The sequence below is a fragment of the Dunckerocampus dactyliophorus genome, chromosome 13, assembly GCF_027744805.1.
Source record: "Dunckerocampus dactyliophorus isolate RoL2022-P2 chromosome 13, RoL_Ddac_1.1, whole genome shotgun sequence".
NCBI lineage: Eukaryota > Metazoa > Chordata > Actinopteri > Syngnathiformes > Syngnathidae > Dunckerocampus > Dunckerocampus dactyliophorus.
This window is the reverse complement of record NC_072831.1, coordinates 14,312,370-14,340,032: the sequence shown is the minus strand read 5'-3', so window position 1 is coordinate 14,340,032 and position 27,663 is coordinate 14,312,370. Positions and strand designations below refer to the sequence as shown.

Genomic DNA, 27,663 nt, shown 5'->3' with positions numbered 1-27,663 from the left:
CTAATGGTAAAAGAGCTTGAGAGGATTTTTCTTTCCAAAATCGCACACAGTCCATTCCAAGTTTTCCTTGCTACAGTGGCATGTTGGCTGTTCTCAACGAAGCACTCGCACACGCCGCACGCAACACACGCACACACTCATAGCACTTTATTTATTTATTTATTTATTTATTTATTTATTTATTTATTTGTATTATTTGCTTGTATTAATGTCTCTTCTGTTGTTGTTGCTTAATTTATTGGTATATATGTTTATGTGTTTATGTTTCTTATGTTCTTATTCTTTCTTGTGTTTCCTTTCTTTTCTTGGGAGTATGAACAGAATAAGATTTTCATTGCATGGTATAACTGCTGTTTTACTATGCACATGACAATAAAACTCTTGAATCTGAATCTGAATCTTTACCTTTGCTGGCCTTTCCACCACTAGAGGATGGAGGGTCATATATGCACTGATAGTGGGCATTGCCATGCTGCATATGCACAGCAGCATCAGGATCAGAAAAAAAACCCTCCCAGCCAGATGGTCCTGCATCTTCTCCGCTCACATCCAGAAGATGTGAATGGATGCAGACCTCTCCAGGAAAACTGGACCATGTGTGGCCTAGCCAACTATTTCGGGACATGTCCCATAACCCATTCTAGACTGACTCCTCAGGCCTGGGCTCAGCTCTAGACAACCTCTGAATGGGTCTTGCTGGCAGCTTGAGTCTAGCAAAGCATCATCAGTGCTACCATTAGTGAACCTTTTTGCTTTGGCTTGGTGTGCTGCTGTTTAACGCATTCAGAGCTACAGCAGGAACAAACTGACAGATGGGCAGCTGTTCTTCTTCGATTCACTTGCTTCTTACTGGTGGACTTCCATCCATCCATCATTTTCTATGCCGCTTATCCTAATTAGGGTCACGGGGGTATGCTGGAGCCTATCCCAGCTGACTTCGGTCCAGAGGCAGGTACACCCTGGACTGGTCGCCAGCCAATCACAGGGCACATATAGACAAACAACCATTCACACTCACATTCATACCTATGGACAATTTAGAGTCCCCAGTTAACCTAACATGCATGTTTTTGGAATGTGGGAGGAAACCGGAGTAACCAGAGAAAACCCACGCACGCATGGGGAGAACATGCAAACTCCACACAGAGATGCCCAAACGGAGATTCGAAGCCAGATCTTCCCGATCTCCAGACTGTGTGGCCAACATGCTAACCTTATGTGTGGACTTTTGAAATGAAAACATAAAGACTATTAGCAAGGGGCACACATTAGGTGTTAAACTGCATTAAAATGTGTAATGTGACCTCACTTAGAGGGCCGTGCGAGTCTGCTTCCATTAAGTGTTGACTAATTGATGAAATTAATAATTCACACACCCATTTTTCTAAGAACAAAAAGAAACACCTCTACTCTCTTTGACCTTTGTCAAGTGGGAATGACAAACATTTAAAGATAACTCGGGCCGCTTTGCATAACAAAATCAAAGGATATTACAAATTCTGCACCCAGTTGTAAATTGCTCTGTAGCGGATTATACCCTATGTGAAAAATGGGTCTTCATTAGCTATGAAATGCCATAAGTCCACAAAGAAACAATGGCAAGGGCAAAAAAAAAATGCATCCCAGTGTTTTGGTGGTGAACTTAACCCCCCGTGGTCCTATTGTCTCGATACAAGGCAAAAAAGTGAAGAAAAACACAGTATCCAGATGAGCGCTAATCATTAGGATATAATCCCCAGCTCCTGGGAGAGGCCGACCAGTTTGCACAGAGATTACAGGCTCGCCACCATTTATTGAGCTGGGCTCATTCTGCTGAGGAATAAAGTCGAGGCAGAGAGACGGAAGGAAACACAACCCTGATAACAATGGATCTGTGGGCTTTTCAAACAAGCCACCGCAACCCAAATCCATGCCCTCTTCTATGGGTGTCTGATTATAAGGTTATCCCTCCCTCCCTGAGCTGCAGTAATTGGATTATACTCAGAGATTTATGAAAATTAACTTGGGCAAATGGCACAAAGCTCCTTGCGGAGTTTTGAAAACACAGCAAGAGAGAGAATCAAGGCAAGATACATTGTTGTGCTCCGTCCTGGTGGCAGTATGGAAGCCACCATCAGCGTCATGTGGCGTCTAACCCACAGGTGAGGCCGACTTGCAGGACCAGCCGGGATGCCAGGTGGCCCCGTGGCCTAGCAGGCTGCACCCGCTCTAATGAAGGAGCTGCCAACATCTGCTTTGCTTGCACTCGGGTAGCTCAAGGCTCTGCTGTGTGTGTGCATCGGACGGGTGACCTTGAGTAGAAGCATGCTTTAGGAGAGCATACAACAAAGGTTAATGGAATGAACGGAGCTCAACAAAATCTGAGTGCTTCAAAAGACATTTTCACAATGGCATCAGATGGAGCGTACACAGCAGGATTATAAATACTGCTGTTGTACCTCTGTCAACCCCTCATCGCTTCCAGCATTCTTCTAAATCGTTCACCTCCGCATGGACTTAACCATTAGGACTGCTCGGCCCTCACATCAGTGTGGCAGTCTACTGAACAGCAATCAAGCGCTTTGGCGTTGTATAAGTGAGAAATGATTGACAGCGCGCGATGGTGTTCCCATTTATTTCTTCTCTGGAGCTGTTTTCTGTCAGGACAGCTATTGATTTTTCCATAAAGTAAGAAAACAAGTACCGTTTAGGGGCTAGGGAGGTCAGCACAAATTAAACCACAAGATGTAAAGCCTTGTGCCTTGACCTATTACTGCTTACCACAAAACACTGTCTTAAAATGTTTTAGATGATCAAATAATCAAATAATGATGCTTTCATACCAAAGCTCAGCATGGGACATTAATAATTGGAATGACAAGATTTAATGGCCATTTTTAATGGACATACATAATATAGTGTGTTTTTCCCCATTTGATTCTTTTATGGTAAACATTTATGTATATGTTTAATCATTTGAAGTGGATACGAGTTCAGCTTTTCATACAAGCAAGTAACCACTGGAATGGTTCTTTAGATGCCACTGATCATTTTAGAAGAAAATGTTCACTGTGATAACACAGCGTCCATCTCTGCTGCCATTTGGCTTCACTAAACAGGAGGCATGCAACAGAGTGCATCCTGGGACACTGGCACAGCTTTAATTATGCAGCCCGGGAAAGGACTTCATTTCAAAACAAATCAATAAAAGTCACTTATTTATTTGTGACAATATTTCTGGAAAGGAAATAATGAGATGGCAGATGCCCGGAGGCATAACTATCAAAGATCTCTCCCAGGTGATCATTTCTGCTATAGGAGCCGGGGATGAAGAGACTCCATCATTCATTTTTAATGTCAACTTGATACTTTAAAGTGAAGCGGCATGATTGTGATACATTTTTTGAGGGGGTTTTGTTAAGGACAGAGTGAATATTGACGACATATACACGAGAGCCTATATGGACTCACCTTCTTTGATTGATTGTGCCTTATTACAGCGATGGTCATGAGCTTTTGGTACCCTGGTAACTTAGCATTTAAAGGCTGACAGGGTACTTCCTGTTATTTCAAACTGACCAAGTACTTAACCAAGCGGGTTTAACGTTCGTAACTCCAGTGTCATGTGTGGAATGTTTAACACACAAATACAAAGGGGAGGAATATATGATATGTGTTTTAAAAATGCAACTAAGCTTTGTGAGTTTAATGTTACCCCTCAGACATATTCTCCTCTGCAGCATCTCGGTGTTCCAAAGTGATCTTCCTATTCCAGCGCTGCTTTCCCATCAGGCTGACCCCATCAGACTGCCGGTTTCGTCCAACCCAACCGCTGGAGCTGTTCTTCAGTCTTGACAGATGCTGCATCCTGGATGGCCTGGGCCTCAGTTTTTTCCTTTCCATGGCGGAAACCTTTAACTTATGCTGCAATCTGACTTGAACAGGCGGGTTCATACGTTTAATCCTCCTCTTCCTCTTGAGCTGACGTCCTAGATTATTCTCAGATAAGGAGTCTGACTCGGGCCAGGAGGGCTGCCCGGTCCTGATCGGGCGGCTCACAAGGGAGTGCCACTGGCTATTGATGGACATGTCATCAGAGTTGCTGCAGTTGGCTGCCGACGTTGTCAAAAGAGGCGGAGAGTTCCGCCAGGAGTTTTGAGAAGTTTCATCTAAACTGGATTCCGATGCTTCGACCCAGTGGTGTCTTCGCTCAGGTGGATGGAGCGAAGATTCACAACGGTGTTTCTGGCCTCTTCGACGGCGCACCTGCCGCCGCCGGTGACGTGGACTCAAAACCATTTCCTCCCACAGCTCCCCGAGCTTACTTTGTTCCGAGGTGTGCTCCAGGGCAGACACCAGGTCCTGCACCAGCTCATCCATTTCAATGCTGAAATCACACAAGAGAGGCACTCAGTAGATTATTATACAGACTGTAAGTTTATAATATAAAAACATATATACAGTATGTTACACACACACATATACAGTACACTGTATACACATACATACAACAGTGACGTGCGGTCAGGGGAGGCAGGTGAGGCAAAGCCTCACTTGTCATGATGAAAAATTGAAAAAAAAACAAATAACATAAAATAAATATTAATGTGTCCATTGAACTGTATTAGAAATTTATTTTCTGTATGATTCCAATCGTTTTTAAAATTTTCGCAAGTAAAAATTCTCTGAATTTGCACATTTCCTGATCAAATACAACAGGGCAGAAACCTACGACATGGCCACTGTGAGCGTGGCTTCTCGGCTTAGTGCGCAAGCCCCGTCTACCATCTCCGTGCACACTGAGTCGGCTTATGGCGCCTGCAAGTTTCTGTTTGCCAATAATGCAATGTTGCAGAAACATTTATTATAAACCATGGCTCTCTCCAACCTGGATAATGTATGTCATGTAAGTGTGGCATCTTTATTCTTGCAAATCAGACAATAAAATACATAGAAATGTTATACTTGCACACCGATGCATCCTGAAGAGGCCAGGCGTGCGTGAGCTGGAAGGTGATGATCACCACTGTCCTTCCAGTGAGGAAAAGCCAACCCCATCACGTTCATGGGGTACATAATACCTTTTTCAAGTGTCACTGAACAATGTTGCTCTCTTGTTGTCATACTAATTATGTCTTGTCCTGAAAACACAATTTGTGTGTTGCTGTTTAACGAACCGGTGGTCTAGTGGTTAGCACGTTGGCCAACACAGTAACAGCCTGGAGATCGGGAAGACCTGGGTTCGATTCTCCCTTGGGCATTTCTGTGTAGAGTTTGCATGTTCTCCCCGTGTGCGCGTGGGTTTTCTCCGGGTACTCCAGCTTCCTCCCACATTCCAAAAACATGCAGGTGAGGTTAATTGGTGACTCTAAATTGTCCATAGGTATGAATGTGAGTGTGAATGGTTGTTTGTCTATATGTGCCCTGCGATTGGCTGGTGACCAGTCCAGGGTGTACCCCGCCTGTCGCCCGAAGTCAGCTGGGATAGGCTCCAGCATGCCCCAGCGACCCTAATGAGGAGAAGCGGTATAGAAAATGGATGGATGTTTAATGAACAAAAACACGTAGTGTGTCCAGCCTTGCCTATTACCTATTTGCCAGGGGCCCTTGGAATTGTCTAATGGCAGCCCCAGCCAATAGCACTCATCATAAATACATTTAAAAATCTACATTTAATCCATGTGATCGGTATTGGTACCGGCCAATCTCACTCATGGATGATCGGATCGGAATTGGCAGCGTAATACCCTGATCAGAGCGTCCATAAAGCCAATAATTGACCCTTTTGAAATAGATGAACCAATATTTTTTCGACAAACACAGTACGTGTCTTTTGACATGCGTGTTTGACAAATGAGAAGCAACTCACTGCATCAGTTATGGTTAAGCAACTTGGTAGCCGGCTAATGTTTGCGTAGCGCAGGTCTGGCTCCCCTGGTAGTCTAGCTAACTTCTGTTTTGTTCCGTGAACTTGCAGCATTTCTCTCAAGCAGTTAATCCCAGTTAATTTAGTTTGGTGCATTAGGACGTTGCGCCCCTGTCGGCCACCATTCTGTTATCTATTTGCTTAGCTAGGTTCGAGTGGTGATCTCTTTTTGGCCATAATATAAGCACAAAACAACCTTTCAAATTGGAATGAGAGCCGAATCAACATTCGCCTGTTCGGCTAATTCTGTATATCGCCAAATGACTGTAGTGACAATAAACAACAAAGTCAGTGGTGTAGTTTTGCTGAATATTGTATCAGAATAGACACACAGTGTGGCTGTGGAATACATTCTTTGTTAAATCTGCGTTTGCATTTAGTGTAAACACCAACACGGGTGGAGGCGGTGATGCCTGCATGCTCGTTGCCGTGTTACATAACATCACACGTGTGAACTCAGGTTGCTACAAAGTCATCCAGACAGCGACACAAATCGCCGCGGTGGACTCTCACAGACACGCGTCAAGCTCATTGAACAGTACACAGAAATGAGACCGTGGGTTTGTGTAAAGAAAGGTGTCAGAAACGTTCCTTGCACTCACCAGCAGACTGCAGCTCCTCTTGTTTTGCTTTCAGCAAAGCTGTCAGACCCACTTCCGCCTTGCTGCTCAGCCAATCAGGGCGAGGACCGACTGTACGACTGCCGACTGCACGTAAAGATAACGACATGACTGTTATTTGCTGTTTCTGTGGATTCTCTTTAACTACATGAGAGCTCAATATGTTCTGCATAAACATGTAGTACATCTAGCAGCAGTACTGATTAAAATGCATATAAAATGCAATTATAAAAGTGGTTCAATGAGTGATAATGTTTGCTCATTATGTGCAAAAAGCTGAGTGACCTTAAATAGGTCATGTAATGGGTGGTAATGTGAGAAGTACATTCTGAGCTCATTCCAGTTAGGTCCCTTCGGGCAATAGAGTAGTCAGTGTACAGCTTGTATAGCATTATATGTAACATATTGTCCTTTAAAAACCACAGTACTCAGCACAAATAAAAGCTCTGGTGAACTCCATGCCCAAAAAGAATAATATTGACACACAATTTGGACACGTTCACTGTGGGATGTACTCACTTGTGTTGCCAGCTTTTTAGACAAATATGGCTGTTTGTTGACTTGTTTTCAGAGGACAGTGAATCTACACTGCTATAAAAGCTGTACATTGACTACTCTGTGCTGTCTAGATTTTATTTCTATAGTATTGTGTAATGAGAAGATACAGGGTGACGCAAAAAAACTGGACTTTTTGAAGTGCATATTGGCAGACATGAGCAAGTAAACACTCCTCCATTTTAGTAACCATGGATCAGTGGAACGGGCAACAGCGTGCGCTAGCCATAAAAATGTTTCATAAAAACAACAAACCTTATTTTTTGGAAAATGACCAGGGGATCTCAGTCACTGTCACCGCGAATCGTTACGTGGAGATGTTACAATCCTTCGTTACACCTGAATTGAACAATTTTCCACACGTTCAAGAAACCTGGATTCAACAGGATGGAGCGACATCACACACCGCACGCCAATCATTGGAGGCTGTGCAAGAATTGTTCGGTAACCGCGTGATCTCAAGATTCGGTAACGTCCCCTGGCCCCCCTAGATCGCCAGATTTGTCTGTTTGATTTTTTTTTTAATTTTTTTTAGTGGGGCTATCTCAAGAGTGAAGTGTACACGACTCGACCAAGAACTCTGGATGAGTTAAAACCGAGAATTCAGGATGAAATTCACAGTATCCCAGCTGACATGTTGCAGTGAGGAATCTCAAGAGCAGATTTCAAGAACGCATTCGTACAGGAGGACGCCATCTATTTATGGCTATTTATTCATCAATATATTTTTGAAAAACTGCGATGGAGTGAAACCGCAAAATTAAAAATGTTATTTTATTTGGTAGACACTAAACAGTGCCTATGCCTCAAAAATTTCAAGCCTATGACTTTGGATTTGACTTGAGCTGTCTTGTTTTGACTTGACTTGAGACTTGACTTGGACTTTTATGTCTTTACTTGAGCCTTGAATTGATACTGAAGACTTGAGACTTGCATAATATTGACTTTCTCCCACCTCTGGTAAGTAGCGTCACAATTAGCACTGGTTCATATTACATTTAGTTCATGCACCACCAGGAAGGCAAGTACTTTTAATACATGTTAAACAAAATCCCCAACCATGTAAAGTGTGTCATTAGTTGTAGATGATAAGATTAGAGTCATTGTGGAGCTCCAGCACATTTTAAAACAATAGTAAGACTCATGTATAACATCTTTCAGCAACGGCTCATTGCCTCGCCAAGCTAGTGTGTTGATGAATGAAAAAAAAAAAGTAATTTACCACTTTCCCCATCTCTCAGACCAAGAGCAGCCAAATAATACAAAAAGAAAAGTCTGTGAAAATGAGTACAAAAGCCATTTAATCTCTTTCATCTTCCTCTTAATAACTGCAAATTTCCCCTTGGGCCCCTGGGAGAGAGCTTCAGTGTGCTGCTGCCACCTTATCTGTCGCCGCCATATTTCAGCGGGCTGAGCAGCTCCCTCAGTACGCAGCCACGGGCCTCCTTTCCTCGGCCCTGTGGGGAAACCGCGCTCCAGGGCCCTCCATTGTTCTGGCCTGGGAGGCAGTCCGGAGAGAGCCCTGAAAGCCAGCTAGTAGAAGTATTAAAATAATTAAAAAAGAAACTTGAGCCACTGCTTCATTAAGTGAGTGCCTTTCACAAGCAAACATATCAGAAGCAGAGCCCTTTTCGCAGCAGTAATTAGCAATTTGGAAAGCTTGCCCCCTCAGGATACACACTTTCAATTTAGTCAGCAGCTTTAGATTCTCAGGCACTTAATATTCATTGTTTCTGCCATCTTCCCAATTTCTCAATGTACATTGTCTCGTCTTTCACTGGTGATAAAGTGCTTTATCTTTCGTGTAATTCCTCATTTCAATGAGCCCTCTGCAAGAGAACTTCATATTCATGCATTTCAGAAGGGCTTTGCACAGAGTCTGAGTTGCAACTTTGGGCTCGATTGATCATGTCTGGCTGCTGGGAAGTTTGCGCAAGTACATGAATGAGTCTAACGAATGAATGCCTGCTGATGCGGCTTTGTGAGAGTACATTGGCAAACCTCACTCCCTGACACCTTAAGAGCCACGCTGGACCACGAGCTGACAGCTCAGGCTAACGTTGCTCAAATCTTATTGAGTGGGGATCTGTGGACTGGTGGTTCAAGCTCCGGCCGGTGCATGGCCAGATTGCATGGGTGACCACTGTCACGTTGGTGCTGTGACCCGGATGAGAGTGACCTCTAGGGCGGTGAGTCTGATGGGCTCGATACACGAGAGGCAACCGCAGCTCTCGTCCATTCATTTTCAATGGAACCTGGGTCGCCAAGCGACACACAAAATTTGAGTGTGTTACATTTTTCGCTCGTGTATTCATCGTGCACACGCCGGCTTGCGATGCAATCCCAGAAAGCTGAAAAATGTTCAACTTTTCAACGCTTTTGCCCAGATGAGGACCAATCTGTGGGAGATTGGAAAGGATACGATCCAGTACTCTCTTGCAGGTAAACATGGAGCAAAAATAACACTTGCTGTCAGAATTCGCGCAGCTATTTGACATTTCCATAAAAGAATACAGAGATATAAACAACAAAGCAGCGGCATGGAAATTTGTTGCCGCCAGAGTAAACATATCAGGTAAGTTTAGATTAATTTACACGGACATTTATATACGTTATATCTTCCATACTAGCAAGATCCAGTACTAGCAAGAGTACACAATGAACAACCCGACCGCTTTTCCTCCTCTGAACTCCTTTGATACCCCAAAATTCCGTCCAAACCTGACAGCCAATCGAAACCATGGAAGACTCGTAATTTGCTCCGGATGTGAGCACGTCGCTCACTGTTGTCGCTGGCCACAGTCGCTCGTAGCCTCCCGTGTGTAGGGTTTGCCACGTGTTGGTTATAAGTTTCGCCAATCACGCTCTTTAGTTGCCATTTTTGTGCTTAAAAATGCTTATTTTGTGGAAAAAAATATGTGAAATTTGCTTCAATATGGATATTTTTGGACTAATAATGGGCCATATTCCACCCCGAAACAATCCGATTTATTAATGAATATATTTTTCAAAAGCTGTGACGGGGTGAAGTGGCAAGGGACGACTGTACTCACACAAATGACAACTCCTGTATGTCAACACTGACATCAGAGTCTTCCAATGTGACATTTACAAATTGTGAGCACCGCAGCCGTGTTTGTGTGTCAACACATGCAAAGCCATTACGAAGCCAACTCACATCGGTTACCTTTGGGGGTGAAGGGGGTGGATAAGGCTGACACTTATCTTCCCTACCACCGAGCCTTTGTTTCAACATGCTGCCATTCACTTGCAATCACCATTGTCTAATAGAAATAATTGATTTCTGCCTCTTTTCCAACAAATGAAAAAAAAAACCCTCGTAATTAAACATTTTGTCCCAAAATCTAAACTCCGAGATCCACATCAGCTCTTGAGCAAAATCGTCTACTAATTAAAGTAAAAAAAAAAAAAAAAAAAGGAGCTAGCTGGCGACATGAAAAGAAGAGGCAGAGAATAAAATAATGAATGGACTGAGAGTGAGCTATCTTTCCCGGGCAGAGCGCCACTTGGGATGCAAACTCTCAGCCAGCAGAAATGAGCTACCTATCTGTGAGAAGAGTGACTGCTCCATCCTATTTGATTTGGCCCTGCTATCATCTCTTAAGAAGATGTCAGCCTTGCTTCTTCTATTGCTCTGAGCCTTTATCAACTGCCAGACCATTTCCTTTCCCAAAAAGAGGAGGGGGGGGGGCATTTCAGTGCCTTTCAGAAAGCAACACTAAAGAATAAGTGTTATGAGATAAAAAAGGAGGTTGTTAAATAGATCTGTCTATTTGTATGGTAATAATGATCGCTTAAAGACTCGAGGCTCCGTGACTTGTAGAACAAGGAAACAAATTTGTATTCAGCTGTTGTGTTAACACGACTCCGCAAACGACCTTGGGAAACTTTCATACAGGGGAAAAAAAATGAGTTGGATTCTTGATGTTTTTTTTCTTTGTTTGTATCATTCTTTCCTTGTCCTTTTAAAGCACAGGCACTCCTCAACTTAGAAAGCTACACGGCGCAAACGTCCTCTCTCGGGGCCCTTTGCATGCTAATGATGTGTTTCACTGAGACATCTGACACACATTTGTCTATTACAAGTCTTATTTGTTGTGTTTTCACATTTAAGGAAGTGTACTTAAAAAGACGAAGACAAAATGTTGAGATAAACCAAAACACACAAAAAGACCCCAAATATTAGCGACTGTTATTGTGCGGGTTTTACTGTGTCCAACACCAAACTAAACAATAAATAATCAATATAAATATCTAATATAGATAACGTCTCTGTGAAAAAAAACACAGTGGTGTAATGCCGGGTAGAAACAACACTACATTTGTGATTACAATTGCTTAATGCATTCAAGAATTCATGAAGGCCCCTTGAACGTGTCAACAGGTGATAGGGGAGGTCGAGAGAAGAGTCACTAAAGTTATGGTGCTGCAAAGCAAAAAGGAGAATAGCTAAAAGTATCATTGCCTGCTTTCGCATCTGTTCTGCGATTGGTTACGGTTATTATTGGGTTCAAGGGAAGATTTCACTAGACTCGTCACGAAGGTTCCCTCGTGAACACATTTACTGTGACACTTGTTTACATTTTAAATGGCTTATTTACGCTTACTTTGTTTACTGTATTGGGTAATGTGAGTGTAAAGCCATTTAAAGCCGTCATTACAATACCTCATTGTATTGTAATACACACTCGAAGTACGCTGTCCAGAAAAAAACAACACGGACCGTGTGAGTCTGTGTTATCTTATTTATGACTAATATGGCTTATTTTCTCTGATTATATCTACTATGTTGGGTAATACAAACGCAAAGGTGACTATACGGGTGGTATTTCATGTCTCGGGGGCTCTAATAATGTTAAAAACTGTATTGAGTAGTGAATTGATTTTCTATGCTATGACTACAAAAATATTCCATTCATAAATCAAGAATCCTACTTTGTTCACTTATCAATCGGGTTTGGAACCAACTAACCGCAATAAACAAGGGTGAAAAAAATATCATTTTCTGGAAAGCCGGTGCATGAGCCTTTCGTTTGCAATTGTTATGTTTTCTAGGAAATCAGAGAATGTTTTTTTGTTTGTTTTTGTCGGACAGCCTCCATCCTTATAGATGCATTGCTGTCACAGGTCACCATATCACCCTGCTCCAGGTGGGTGGGTTTGATGAGTCAATTTACCAAATGGTGTGTTGAAGCAGACGCTGGTTCCATAAATAATATCTGTTCTCTGTGTTGGTGTAACATGTGGAATTATTATGAGCAAATTACAATTGTATTATGAAACCTGCTTCTTGAGGCACTTCAACTGGAAAACAACTCTCCCGTTTGTATTTTCTAGGGGTGTCTTAGAATAGTCGACTATAGTCGATTTGGAGGAGTCTGGTTCGGCTATGGAGCTTGTCATCGACTCGTATACAGTAAATGTGATCAAGATTGTACCATTCTGACTACATGCGGGGTGGTCGCGGCTGCTGCTGAAAAGACAAAGGCAAAGAATGTCTTTGTTTTTGTCATAAATAGCCTACTTTGATGCAAAAAGAGCACCATTTTGCTAATAAAGAATTGAAAATGACGTGTGTGTTTAACAGAAGACATATGCTTACCACGCATTAATACATTCACACATTTCGGTGGCACAATCCAAAGAGGTGAGCGCTGGCTTTGAGCACTAGGAAGACTGTCAACATCGACGGTTTCATTGGCTCATAATGGCTACTAATCATAGCAACAACATTATTACTGGATCATAAGTGAACATTATTGAATATCATGGTAAGGCTGTTGCGCCAACTTCATTTTATATCCCGACAGTGACTTTTAAGACAAGAAATTAGGCTGCTAACTGAGTCTTGGCAATTTATCGTATTTCAAGTCATGTTCCTCTTCTATGTGCACTTTTCTGTTCAGTTTTGTCCATCTTGCTGTCAGTGTCACTAAATAAATGAAGGTGCTGTTGTTGCACACCTACCATGTTTATTTGTCTGTTTCTTAGAGTTGGAGAAAGTTGCAAATGACACCTGTTCACTTGTTGGGATCGCCACCAGCCCTGCTTGTTCAAATTTGAATATTAGTCGACTATAGACAAAATCTAACAAATCAGATTCGCCCATGAAAATCCTGAGTCGAAAACAGCCCCAGTACTTTCATTTCATTCAAGCAACAACCATTGCAAAAAATCATTCTGGACGGCATGTCTTGTAGCATGTGTGTTATTGCCCTGGCAACCTACAATGTACAACCTACAATAATATTAGTGTTCTACGCCGCACGCCTACTGCTTTGTATTAGTGCTCTTCTTTAATACCTTTGTGCGTAGAGCTTGTAAAAACTTTACCATACACAAAAATGACAAGAAATGGTTAATTTTCAAATAATCAAATCATCTGAAACATTACTTTAATATAGAAAATGAGGTGTATAAGTGTAGAGAAAATATCCATTCAATTACAAGTTATAAAATATATTATTCTATTATAAAAATATACACTCAATGCACATTTTTATAATTGAAAAACTGTCAGAACAAGGAGAAAGCAAAGGAGGAGGTGGATGCAGACTACACTCATCCTGTATGACTTCAGGCCTGCCGTGGAAAGGCACTCGAGGTAAATTGATTAGCCTGTTCATTTTGCTTGATTATTCAGGGCCTGTTAGCACAGAACGAGCATCATTTGTGGCTGATTATAGCCCTCCTAGGCAAAATCTTCTTCTACAACACAGTGGATCTTGTATAGCTGCCAGTTGCCTGCATCTCTGCATGAAGTTGGATTTTGTCAATCAAGTAATTGAGTTGAGAATCAGGATGGTCCTCTTTGCTTCTCTATTTGTTCTTCAAAATATATGAGATTACCTGCCGTTACATAACATTTACAGGAAAGCGGGATTATGCTTGGAAGGAGTTTTGAGGATAGCACATGGGCCAAGAAAGAACCCACTTAAGTTTAGGCAGAGATCCTGATAACGATCAAATTATTTTCATTCATTTTTCAATGAATAATGCATGAATCGTAATGACAAAATGCACCTAAATACAGAAGGGCCTTGGTTAAGTCTGTGTTTTACTGAGCGCACTTCTCGTCTACTATGTGTAATATTGTGATGCTTTATGTTACGCTCTTCAGTACACCTTAACACAGCGGCTTGGGAACAGTCGCAGTGACTCTTTTCATTGTGTACAGTTCAGTCCCGATGGAGCTGCACGTACCCCAAGTGATACACGCGCAACTTTAACTTTCTTTTCTACAAATACGACGCTTGAATTACAACAGTTTATGTAAATGGATGTTCGGATGTTATACACATTGCTCCAGTCTCATTGGCAAAGATGGGGAAAAGGACATGAGGTCTCAGGTGGCACAGTAGCACACCTCCAGCCATATTATCCAGGCCGCCAGCCCACCCTTGCTTCAGAGTGGCCTTTCCCAGCCTGGTCAGCCGTTTCCATTTATCTGCAGGGATAACTATAAAAATCTGTCACGAGGCAGGGTGGGTTTTTTCGCTCAGCTCAGCTGGCAGATTGAGAGCCCCCTGTAATGCACAAGTCTGTTTTTATTATTCTTGCTGGGGGAACACTATTTCATCAAGTGCATGATTCCACAGAGGAGAGGAGATAGCCCAGGCCGGGCTATATTTCTTCCAATCAAACGTTCCAAGGGGAAAAAATGAGCGGGTGCCATCAAATCCCAGAATAATGCTGCCAGATTTTATGTAAAAAGAAGGACTGATGGACAAATACAGGAAGGCAAGACAAGTTTAATGACGTGTGTTGAGGAGCTGAGATTGGAAAACTGACAGAGAAAAGCAGCCTCTTTGCCGGAATATAAATTGTTGTGCGCTGTAAAAAGGCTTTTATCTGGAGTGAATATGGGACGTAATACACGGGTCAGGGTTAAGTCATTTTCTCCGGCAAGTTAAGCGAATAATGAAGGCGAGCCCGCGTGAAGAGGAGCACTGCTACTGCCAGTTTGTCTTCATTTATTATGCCAAATCTCATGATTTTGGCGTTGGCGCGGCGAGTGCTCTGGCGTGCACCGGTGGACGACATATCGCTTAATTTACACAAGGTAATGAAAGCAGGGAGCGGGAGGACAAAACAATTTACCTGCTGACATGGGAAGAAGTGATTTGCGAACATGGGGGGTGAGCATAGGAGCAGGCGATGGGCCAGAGTGGGTGGGGGCTGAGAAGAGGGAGAGGGGAGAGAAAAAGGAAGGATGACAGAGGGGTGGATGTGGAGAATGATGAAACAGACAGAGGGGACTCAAGTCTCAGCAGGTGATGATGGAGGCTTCAGTGAGGCGACAGTAAACTCTCGCCCGCCTCCCTCCCCCTCACAAAAACACACAATCAGGGGGCGAGACTGACCTCAAATCTGAAGAGTGTGTGCTGACAAGGCCCTCGTCTTCAATTCTAATCACTTATCACAAAGCCACTTGTGTTGCAGAAGCAGACGGTCTCACTCCACAGCAGCAACAGGTATTTTCACACAAAAGACCAAATCACCGACACCCGCCTCCCACCAGGACCACCAGTTTCTTCATGTGCAAACAGACATCACTGCACCAGCACGGAAGCCATGCGTGTTTATTCTACTAGAGTTTGTATCCAAACATGCTGCAAGCAGAGCTGTCCAATCACACTTAAACGGATGGCTGTTGTTCTGAAAATGTACAATTGGTCGTTCGGCTGAAGGCTGAGTCTGTCCATGCTGACAATATGTGCAGCGCTGTCATTTTCCAATCACTGGCCCTCGCAGAGGTGCCGCTCCTCAGGGCAGTGAGATCACACGAGCTGAGGCATTTCTTCTTGTAAAAAGCCCAAACTCCATTTGTCTGCTTGCAGGAACAAAAATCATCAGGAAGCCAAGTGAGACAGCAGCCTTTCTGGAGAAAGGCCAAAAGCAGATCTCTTGGAGTAGGTTCTGGTGGGGCGAGGGCAGGCGATTCATTGGTGAGGTACAGATAACCAGCTGCCCCCTGTCCCTACACTGACTCGTCGCCCGCTGAGGGTGCTTGGCTGTGGCGATGATGAAGGGGGACACGTCTCAGCTCCAGGTCCCCGCTGTCACAAGGTTCTCGGCAGGACGAGACAGAGACAGGAAGTGTCACTCTCAGCAGGCTTGCTGGACTCTGCTGAATCCTCCAGCTGGAGTCTTCACAACAAATCAAACCCAGTAACACCAGCCCCTCCCCAAACAGGCTCCCACCACTGTCTGGAAGAATGTGTCAGCACACACACGCAAACTCTTTAGTATACTGTTTCTCGATATCAGCCTCTATGTGCTTTTCTAACGTCTGGTCATATGCAGGCTGGTGCAGGTGGCATGGCCTACGCTCTTTCCGCCACCGTCTCCTGGCCACACAACTCTCTCTCCACAGGCTGATTTCCCCTCGCAATGAGAGGTGACAGTGAACAGTGGAACTCGTCAGTGTGAATAACACACAGTCACGCTTGGTGAGACCCTCTGGTGGAGCACGCCGCACAAACGGCGGCTCAAGGGCCCGGCGGCTGGCATGCTGTCAGCCCCACTGCACGCCCTTCTATTATATCTTAACAGGGGACAGATTGAGCAATCTGATGGGTTACGTTTGACATGTTTGCTGGTCTGACCCACTCGAGGCGCCGTGCAATTACTTTCCATAGTTCCATGGAATAAGGAGACTGAACTGCAGCTCTGAAAGCATTCAATCATTAGAAAGCACTATGTCTGATATATCTTTACAAACGCAGCTCTACGCTCAGGTCCTTCAGGGATATTCTCTCAGGTCTAGCAGTGTCCTTCAGTGGCTCCTAATAAGAGCAGTCCATAACACAAGCAGTGGTCAGGCTTAATTTACCCACTTTCTCTGTCCACTGCCCCATCAGCATATAGTATCATATAACTGCTAATGGGCTAATAGAGGAAGGAGGGGGGAGCGCGCAAGGAAGACAGCGATAGATAGGGAAATGGAGCTAAAGTTCATCCAAACATTTAATAACTTATCCAATCTGGAGCGTTTGCCTCTTACTGGGCTAATTATACCATTTAACTGGCCTGGACGAGGAGCCAGTGTGGACACTTCGTCTTACAGTGTCATCACATAATTATGACTTATGCCACTGCCGCCTAGCAAGCTGGATGAAGTCAGCTTGCCATAAATTTTAATGATCACCTAGACAACGCTAACGCTTCTGGGGGGGGGGACGCGTGTTCTACCGCGCTAACGGGGAAAATGCGTGTAGGAACATGCGAACGGCACAAAAAAATTAAGAATAGAGGGAAAAGCGAGTGAGCGCCCGGTTTGGAAAGAGGCGACGTTAAACTGATGCTTGACTGCGTTAGGTTCTGCTCCACCAAGAGGTGTGATCACGTGATACGTTTTGGGAGAAAAACATGCAAAAAGAGGGGTGTTTTACACATCTCGTTGAGGAAGTCATTTTTATTGCTTTGAGCAGCAGAAGTTCTGATAACTTTGAAGCAGGAAAAAGAGAAAGGGTCATCACGGTGAGAAAATAGATGGGGCAGAGTGAAAAGGACTGAGCGTCTGTAAAACGGCTAATTAGCTGTCTGTGATTGATCATTCAGGGATCACTCATCGGGAGCTTTGAGTCTCCTGGGCTTGAAGAGGTTTCTGGTGGCATAATTTTACATTTGTGGTGTATAATTAAGAAATGTTCTGTGACCTTTGAGTTTAGAATCTGAGAATATTTAACTCTAGTTGGACTCTGCAATTGTAATTGGGGAAAAAAAAACACTTTTTGATGGAAACGAATAGGCCTGCAGTACTACAGTATTGATTATTAACTCCGCTGGAGAGAGGGAGAAATTCTTTTTCAAGAATTTAGTAGGTTTTTGGCACACTGCAATTAGAAGAAAATGAATGTTTTGGGGGATTCCTTGAAATTGATTATTTTTCAAATGTACTGCAGCCAGTGCTACCATCGTTATACTAAACACTATCAAAAGCACTGACCTACATTTGCAACTTCAATTCTAGTATTTGTTCCATGAAATTGTATTAATTTATTCCCAACAGTCTATTATCTTAATTTAGTAGTGTGTCTCTTGACTGCCCTGCTTCCAGTACATTAATGTGTGTGTGTGTGAGATTTTTTTTTGTCCAATCAGATTTCATCTTCTATATGTTGCCATGTTAATGTAATCTGCCCAGGGCCTTCAGAATCAGTACTGCTGCCCCTTGTCACATACATACTGTTAGCAATGAGGTTGTTTTGTGTTTTTTTTTAAAATCAAATTTCAGATTCACCTCACAAGGCCAGCTAGCAGGCCGCAGGAACGTCAGAATTATTCCGTCCTCTGATTGGCTGATGTCTGAAAACCTATTCCATAACGCTCAAAGTTACCAGAGCACTCGAGTGCATCGTCACATGAACAGCAGCACTTAATTGATCCTGTTGTGACATGATGAAAGGAGACAGACATGGGGTTGTTCATCATTCTGAGTATGTCACGTAAACAACTGAGTTGATATATATATTCATATACAAGTATATATATTTTACACATAGGTCAGACTGGGAAAGGGTTCGCTGACTAGTGCTTACGAGTGAGCGGTGTGATGTATTTTATTTAATTTTGTATGTTTTTGTCATGTTATGAGATAAACATTGATTCTGCACTGCTTGACGTAGTGTTTATAGATGATGTATTGGACTATAACGGGTAACTGGATTGTTGCTTTAGTGATATTGGTACTCATCCCCAATTCTGTAATGCCATGCATTGTCATATTGTGTTTTTGTATATTATTGATGGTTTGTATTTTTGTGAGGTGGTGGTGGCGGTATTAAGAGGTGGGTTGGGTTGCTTAAGTCCCCACTGAGGGTCCCCACAGGTACAAAAAGCACTGTCCGTCATTTAGTGAGGGAAATTCGAAGAAGCACAAAGAGAAGATGATGCGTGTTGCTGCCTGTGTAGTTTCAGAAGGACCGAGCAATTGAATGACACAGATGACCCGCTAGGAAAACCCAGAGAGAAAGCTGATTGATAATGCATGACACCAAAATGTTTTGGTTTACACACAGGTCTGACTTTAAAAGGGAGGCGGCCGTGGAGTTTATATCTCTTTTTTCCCTCTCGCCTGAAACCTGATTCTCTACAACTAAGTGGATTGAGATGCGACTCACAGGTCAGGAGGTCTGTCTCCTCTGGAATCCCAACTGGGAGTGAAGGGTGGGGGGGCAGCATCCACATCATATTCCGCCCATTCAGCCCGCGTTGTCCCGGTGGAGAGCAAACATGAAAACAGAATCTCACAGCACAGGTCCATTCCTTCAGCAGCATTAGATGAGATTGAAAGTTGCCTGCACACTTTCCTGTCAAATGAGCTGTCAGTCATGTGTCGGAGCCGGCCCCTTGTTCATCTGCTCTAATACATCACACTGCCTTTTATATGGATCAGTGTGAGTCGCTACACAAACGCCAGCGGCTCCCCCCACCACTGGGATGCGTGGTGATTGATAACATTTCACCGGCCAGTCACGCCCGTGCCCATTTGTACATTCGGTTGCAGCGGGGCCCATTGCTGACATCCACAGTGGCCATCATTGCCTCCGCAGAACAATGACATCAGCCTCCGAAACAACAATTGGCTCGGACGTGTGCCAGCGGTGCGCGGCGTCTTCCCATTCATAAAGTGCAACGTGACAGCAATTGACACCTCACTCGTCCAAGGTGGCGATAGTCGTAGTTTCAACAATAAAAGCAATTGGGGAAAAGAGCTCAGGTGCCACTTGGTATTAAAGATGTCAGCTATTAAATCACATAGCCTGCTGCTGATAAATGTTTATTGCTCATTAGCATGTCAGCGCACCTTTAATGCCCTCGAAACAACCGCTGACTGCTGGTGTGGGATCACTGCGTGGGGAATCCTAAGGCTGTTTTGTGTAAAGTCATATGGGCATATTGGTCCAGTTAACGGCCACTTGGCACATAGACAGCTATCCATCGCCATGTCAGCTTCACTAATCCAATTGAGGCAACCTGCTTGGCATGAGAGGGGCTCATCTGTCTTTACCCATTATTAATGGGTCTCACGGGGACGAGGGGGCCTTACAGTGGAGATACACATTCTTACAGTGTGTGGAAAATACTTTGCCTTGTCATCCACTTTTCTAAATCCATCAATAACCGTGCAAGTTTGTAATTCAGAATCTTGATCATACCGCTTTTAATCTGTGTGCCCTCAATAAAAACCTTCCCTACTTTTTTTTTTTTTCCATGAAAGAGCTTAGCATGATAATGTTCTAATCTTGTTATATTGCACACAGAATTGTCTTCCATGTTAATGATGGGCCGGCCCACTCCTCGCTGCACGGAGAGGCTTACGTTCAATGTGTGTACTGTCACCTCCTCGCCGTGGAGCAAATGGATGCAGCGCCTTCCTTTTCATTAAATAAAAATAAATACATGGAAACTTTGGCTAGGTGGATGGGGGGTTTGGGTGGAGGTCTGCTCTTCTATCCAACTGGTGACAGGACAGGTCATACTACTTCCATAAGGAACAACGGTGACAAATTCGAATAATGCAATTTACTGAAATTGTTTTCATTTAAATCCACACAAAAAACTACAGCATTCAAGTTCCGTTGATTTCAGAATATTTTCACGTTCCTTTCATTTCCGAATATTTTCACATATTTTTTTCTCACCTGGAAAAATAATCCCAGGAATGTCTCAGGTAGGTTGGCCCGAGGGCAGTTCCGTCGCCACAGTCTAAGGGATGAGAGCATAAAATTCCCACACATTAGGAGATGGATAATTGGATTTCCTGTGTCCTGTACGGTGGGTGGTGTGCTTCTGCAGCTGTGACATTATCAAGGTAACGTAACCTGAAGGCTGCGGTGCAGCAGCACAGGCCCCGCAAGGCCTGTCCTCCGGTTCCACATCGCTGCCTGCTTGGCTATTCATCCTGTGGACCCTGCAAATGAAATTACGGGAGGAAGAGCAAAGGACATTCTTTGGGAATTAATCCCATTTATGCCTAAACCCACTCCAGATTTTTATAGTGAGCCCCTCTTAAGATGTACGCCGCATTCACAATTAGACGAGGCCTTAGGGGGATTGGACGAAGTACTGTGTGCATTGGTTTGTTTGGCGACGCATTTGTGGACACAGACAGGAAACAGAATCAATGTTATTTTCAAATATCAAATGTCATTGAGAAACTTCTGCACCTGATCTCAAGATCAATGCTGTCTGACTAAAGTGCATAAAAAGCTTGGCTGCTAATTTTACAGTAAAAAGAAGCAGGTTTGCATATAAATTATGATTTGTAAAACAAGATTGTTCAAGGCAATCTAAAGTTATTAATATACAAGCTAATAAATGTACACACACTAACTTTATTAAACATTTCATTCTATTTTACCTTATTATTTCTTATGGTTGTACGACTAATCAGTGAAGGTATAGTAACAGTACTACTATACAGTACCGTTTGTTTAATAGGAGAGCGAATTATTCAGGTTTATTCATTCTATATTTTGCCTTCTACAATTTGATATAACTATCACAATATTTAAAAATAAATTAGAAGCATTTTGAACAATAAGCACTAAGATGAGCACAAAGAATCTGTGTTTTCACTTAAACTACAACACTTTTGCTGAAACTACTTTGTACACTTTTGCTTTAGTATATCTTTTAATTTGAATTATTAAATCAATTTCAACTAAGCCCAGCGTTAGATTGCCCCAAAAGACTGTTGTCTGCTTTTAACATGTATTTATTTATTTACATTACTGTCAAACCTATTTACAAACTATTCACTTTACTATCACACGTATTGATCCTTTTATTTTATTTTTCAAAAATGCTAAATCGGTACATATTGAACACAGGAAGTGGACAAATTACTGTATTAGTTATTGCTGTTGTAATAGGGAGAGGAGGGACGATGAGATAAACTCGGCTTCTTTCTACTCCTTTTCGGATATGTTCAATCGTGAAGCTGTAACCGTGAGATGTACTTCAGTGTATCCTTGCATGCATGTTTGAAATAAACGAAATCATTGTCATGACCATAAAAGTTGTGGAATAATATTGGAGCTATTAGATGAGCATGGCCCTACATAATAGTAAGTTAACTAACATGATAGTGTAAAAACTGCACAAACAACTGTCAAAACTATTGTGACTGTTTAAAATAGCCTACAGGAGTGTTAACTAAAAGACTGATAGTGTTTTAAATGTGTTTCAAATTTTCGAATTTCGCCAAAATGTTTCTTATTTGAACAACATTTAACAATATGACGCGATGCAGGCTCGCCTCAGGTTCAGAAAAAAAACACACCAGCCAGCAATTAGCACTCTGATTCCACTCGCGAGGCATTGCAGATAAACACTGCCCCCTTGTGGCAATACTCATAAGTCAGTATGACCACTGTCAGCAAAAAGCTCATTTCAGCATCAGAGAACAATCAGACCTTTGGCGCTTTCGCGCTCCTTTTAAACTTAAAGTCATCCTGGTAAATCTTCAAGTTAATTTATAAAGTTGAATACAGTATTGGCTCCTCTGGTGTGACGCTGTTTGTATGGTGCTTTGTGTGCCTTTGACGTATTTTAGTGCTGAGGTGTCCAAACCTTTTCCACGAGGGCTGAAAAATACTGATATACTGAATATATATTGTGTTTATAGATATGTATGTATAGATGTCATGAATTTCTCTGTACCAGGAGAAGCTACATATAGAATGCGCCCTGCAGACTGAAATCTGAGTAAAAAAAGCTCTCAAGTTAAACAGATGTGTAACAGTCTTTACACATGTGTATGTTTACTCTTTGCTACAAATAGTGGCTGTCAGTCAGGTTGACATCCACCTGTTCTATGGAAAGTATGGTTTGCAAGTCAGAGTCTTCATCATGCATTGCTTGTTGTCCAAAACATCCATCCATCCATTAATTTTCTATGCCGTTTATCCTCATTAGGGTCGTGGGAGTATGCTGGAGCCTGTTTAGCTTGTTTTTCATACCTGACAGATTCGACTGCTCACTTGCAGTCTTCTTCAGTTCACTCTGACTTCACTCAGTTCACTCTGAAGAAGACTCTAAGTGAACGGTCAAAACGGTTCACACTGCCACCACACATCGTCACTAGGGTAAAACTAACCTGTCTCACGACGGTCTAAACCCAGCTAGCGTTCCCTATTAGTGGTGAATTCTGCTTCACAATGATAGGAAGAGCCGACACAGTCAAACACGCAGTTCACTCTGAGTTCACTCAGTTCACTCTGAAGAAGACTGCAAGTGAGCAGTTATTAGTTATTAGTAAAAACATGTCAGCTATTTCTCTTTCATTATGCCTTTTTGCTCTATTTTTTCAGTTTTTTGGTTTCATTTTATTTCTATAGTGTGCCACAGGCCACACTTTGGACATCATTGTTTTAGCACATTCATTGGCCAAAAGCTTTATCTCAGTGCAATTGACATTTCTGATGAAAATGCTGACTGACTGATATCAACAATACATTGTATTTGCCCACTCATGCTTTAAAAGGTTTGGACACAACATTGACCAAAACTGCGAATAATGATTTGCAGATGATTGTGATGTGTTGATTAGAATAATTGAGTGGATCTGATAAATTGGTCCATGTTTGGCCATATGTACACACAAATTATATATGGCACTGTCACAAACCTACACAGCTGGGACACACGCGCACACACACACACACACACACACACACTCTTCCAGTATTGAAGGGCTGGGATGATTACAGCTACTTCACTGTCCTAATCAAGACCAAAGCAGGCCTCAGTTAAGGATGAGGATGTGAATACACACACACCCACAATGTGAACATGCACATGCACACAAAGGGGCGCAGCACGGCGGCCTCGTCACACAGCCACACAGCTCAGGCAGGTCCCCGCCATTATCCCGTCCTCTACCCTAAACACGCAGTTTTAATTTCAAAGCTCTGATTAGCTGATGATTGCATGACAGCCGCCGACGAGGTTCCCTTTTCGCCCGGCTCCCAGACTGCAACTCAATCATGCCCAATTAGTGGGTCCCCAAACACTCTCTCTTATTAGAGGACTCATAATCGACTCATTGTGTCCTGATTTGGCAAATAAATCACTCTGGAGGCTGCCGACTCCCCCTCTCCACCCCTCCGTCTTCTCTCTCTCCCAACCCTCACTCGTCTGTCTTTCCCTGCCCTCTCCCTCGTCTTTTTCCTTGTCCAGGGGTTCAGTGACAACGTTTTCAGGCGTGCTATTCATTGGAGCTGACAGTCTGAGCAACGTCGGACTCCCTTTTTTTTTTTGTCTTCTCTCCTAAGAATGAAGAATAATTTAGCGGCTAAGTCAAGGCAGGCAGGCGGCATGTGGGTGTCCTTGTCCTACAAGGTTAAGAATGGATTCCATCGGAGCAAGAAAGAAGAGAATTAAAATAAATGATGGCCAGATATTTATTGTGAGTTTGTAGATGAGGCGAAGTCATTGTTGGGGGACCGGCAGGGCCCTAGCTCTCCTAATGGCTAATTCAATGTCACTCATATCTTGCATCATGATATGTTTACTTATACCCTATTTAAATGCATGCATTGGGTTCCTCAAATTAAATAAGGAAGAATATACAGTTAAGGTCAAAATTATTCGCCCCCTAGGGAACTGAGCTGATTGGTCATGTGGAGGCTGCATTTGTTTCAACGCTAAAAAATACTGTTCCCACAGTGAATGAATCATGGTGGTGGGAGCATAAAGCCATGGGGCTGTTTTGCTGCTTCAAATGAAAAAAGAAAATGATGTTAATATTTTTGAAGAATAACATCAAAAAGTCTGCTTTCAGTCTAGGTTTAGGTTGTTGCTGGGTTTTCCAACAAGACGATGACATCAAAGTTGGTTCAGAAGGTTTTGAAGGACACCAAAATCAAGGCTTTGGAGTGGCCCTCTCAGAACCCAGGTCTAAATCCTATCATGAATCTGTGGAAGGAGCTCAAGGTTGGGGTCCATGCATGGAGGCCAAGCAATTTGAATGATTTTTGAAAAATTTGCCATGGAAGTTTGGGCTAACATCCCTCAGCAGACGTGCCAACTTGGTTACAAACTACAATCCACTCACTTATGACCCTAGTGAGGACAAGTGGTATAGAAAATGAATGTATGGATGGATGGGTGGAAGATAAAATATAATTAAATTTGGTTGGACACCATGATTGTACGCTGGTTATCTTGTCATATTGCATATTCTATAATGGGACCGTGTGTTAAAGGCTAGCTTTGTCTATAATGACTCTTTGCAATTTTGTATGTGTGTGTGTTCGTGTGGAGTGTGGTCATTAGTGTCTGCTTACAGTTTAAAGAGCCTGGCCAGCTGGTGTGGGATGTCTGACATGCCACTCGGTGGTCTACCGCTGTGAGACCCCCATGGTAGAGTCCTCGAGACCCACTAACTTTCCTTCCCAGGCAGGCTGCAGAGACAGTGGTGGGCACACGGCAGATGGAGACTCCAGCGCTTCTCCTAAAAAAAAAAGAGAGAGCGAGAGATAGGAAGTAAGTGCCAGAGACGGACCGGGACCGGCCTCCACCCATCACAGATGCCAGGAGAAGGCTGAGACTTCGGAGAGCCCCCCTGCTGCGAGGGTGCAGTTGGAACAGGTGCAGTCTCATCTCCCTCGAACCCTTTGTCAGCACCTCAGTGGTGGAGGCTGTGCTCTCTTCCTGTCCTAGCTCCTTCTCATTCACACACTTGAGAGGTGTTGTGGGACTACGTCCAGCCCCTCCTGAAAGCCAGGCGCAAATCCGTCCATACATCCCTGTTTCCACAGGCCAAAAAACACCCGCCTATAGAAAAAAAGTGTTCAAGCAAAAGTGAGAGCTGATGACCATTAAAGGTCAGATAGTGGCATTGCGTTGACCTCCACATCATCTCCAAGACACGAGGTCCATGCTGTATGGCAGCCAGCACCCTGCGTGATGGAAAGAGTTTACGACAGGCAGGCAGGAAGCGAGGCCCGACAGGCCACCTTGACATCTCCGTGCTCACAGGACCTTGGTGGGCCCCGTCCTGTTGACCTCAGAGCCTCTCACCGCCCCCCTCGACCAATTCTACCAGCTCTGAGTTATTATCATAATTTCCCGGAGAGTCATTGCAGGGCTTCCACAAGCATAGAGGCATCTGTGTTTTACAGAATGTTTGCTGTTTTATTGCCTTGATGTCACTCCTAGGCCAGCACAAAGGGGCCCTCAATGATAAGAAAACCAGCCATGTGAAAAATGAAGGACCAGCCGTTCAGGACTGAGAGGTGAAAAGGGAAAATAATAAAATACAAGACAAATGTGGAGCTCCACTGTATTTCACGTTCAAACCTTTGTCTGCCTCTTCTTAAAACCATATACTTGGCATGAGGAAGATTATAATAAATTCAGCTGATCACATGATAACAAAAGAAAAAGTGGGGATTATTTCCTGACTTAAGGTTGTTTTTCTTACATTAAGACAGCCATGCCCAGGGGCATTCAAAGCTTACGCCTTCCCAAGTCCAATTGAAATGAAAAAAAAAACTGGGATCTGAAACTTAGAACAGCATGCATGTTTAACTGTGTAACTGACACTTACAGGTCCCTGAAACCTCTGATACAGCATGTAAGAGCTTCTTGTATGAACATTCTGCCTTTAAAATGCTCACTTTGGATTGAGTATTACTGTGGAGAAAGGGACTGCACCATACTAATAATAGTTGCCATGATTTTGGTGAAATGATCACTAATTACAAACACATTTAAACTGTGTCAATGAAAACTGACAAATGTTATCTTTGTGCTTGAACAATTTCAAGCTCATTAGACTGAGCAGGTGTACCTAAAGTAAAGCATGTATTTCATTTAGTTGCTTCACAAAACACGATTTGTTGGTTGTGTCAGGAACCCCTGTACACTCATAATCAAGATCTCTATAAACATGTATTTGCATGAATTCCTACAAAGAGGTCAGATCCGCCACATATTTATGTGCAAAAGGATGGCATCCTAAAGCATGCATTCTTAGCTTTTTTAACCTACTAATCATGCCTTCATGACAGACTGCTGCTTTGGCTGGTTCCAACCGCCTGAGTGATGCAGCGCTGGCCGGGTCACTGACAGGGAACCTGTGACCAGCACGTGGCCCCTGATGGAATGGAAGTGGTCCTAATATTGCCAAAGCTTTAGCACGTCTGTCCTCACCCCTCACTCTGTAACTGAGAGGGCCCCCGCTATCAAGACATCTTCCCATTTTCTTTAATTACAGAACAGTGTATTGCTTTTGGCTCATATAGAAGGCAGATATTGAGAGCAGATAGGATATATAAACTTCTGTCACCACCACAGCATATTAAGTAGAGCACCGAGCATATTATCGCTATTCTATCCTTCTAATTAGCGCTTAATACCAAAATACATGAGCAGAAGCATGCGGACAAGAGGAAGTAAAACAAATATAATTAGGCCTTTGTTGCCTTTTGAGAAAGACAAATCAAGTCAGGTTTGTCAACATGTAAAAATTATATTTTGGTGCTTTGGAGCCACAAGTATTTGGATGACATTTAACCTGAATTCAGCTACATCAGGGGTCAAGTG

The 27,663-nt window shown here is 43.1% G+C and overlaps 1 protein-coding gene across 5 annotated transcripts in view; it reads right to left on the bottom strand.

The window, feature by feature from the left end:
• Nucleotides 1–19,365, bottom strand: part of LOC129192158 (G patch domain-containing protein 2-like) — a 59,766-nt gene extending 40,401 nt beyond the window's left edge. For 4 of the 5 annotated variants that reach the window (XM_054795830.1, XM_054795831.1, XM_054795832.1 and 1 more), the window contains exons 1-3: nt 8,303–8,390; nt 6,508–6,612; nt 3,695–4,366 (exon numbers count right to left, since the gene is read on the bottom strand). In XM_054795830.1, the coding sequence (XP_054651805.1) occupies nt 3,695–4,359 (665 nt within the window). In that variant the 5' untranslated portion in view covers nt 4,360–4,366; nt 6,508–6,612; nt 8,303–8,390. Of the gene's footprint in view, nt 1–3,694; nt 4,367–6,507; nt 6,613–8,302; nt 8,391–19,226 lie in introns of those variants that run through there. The other variant, XM_054795829.1, reaches the window with a different exon arrangement.
• Between the last annotated feature and the right edge of the window lie 8,298 nt (nt 19,366–27,663).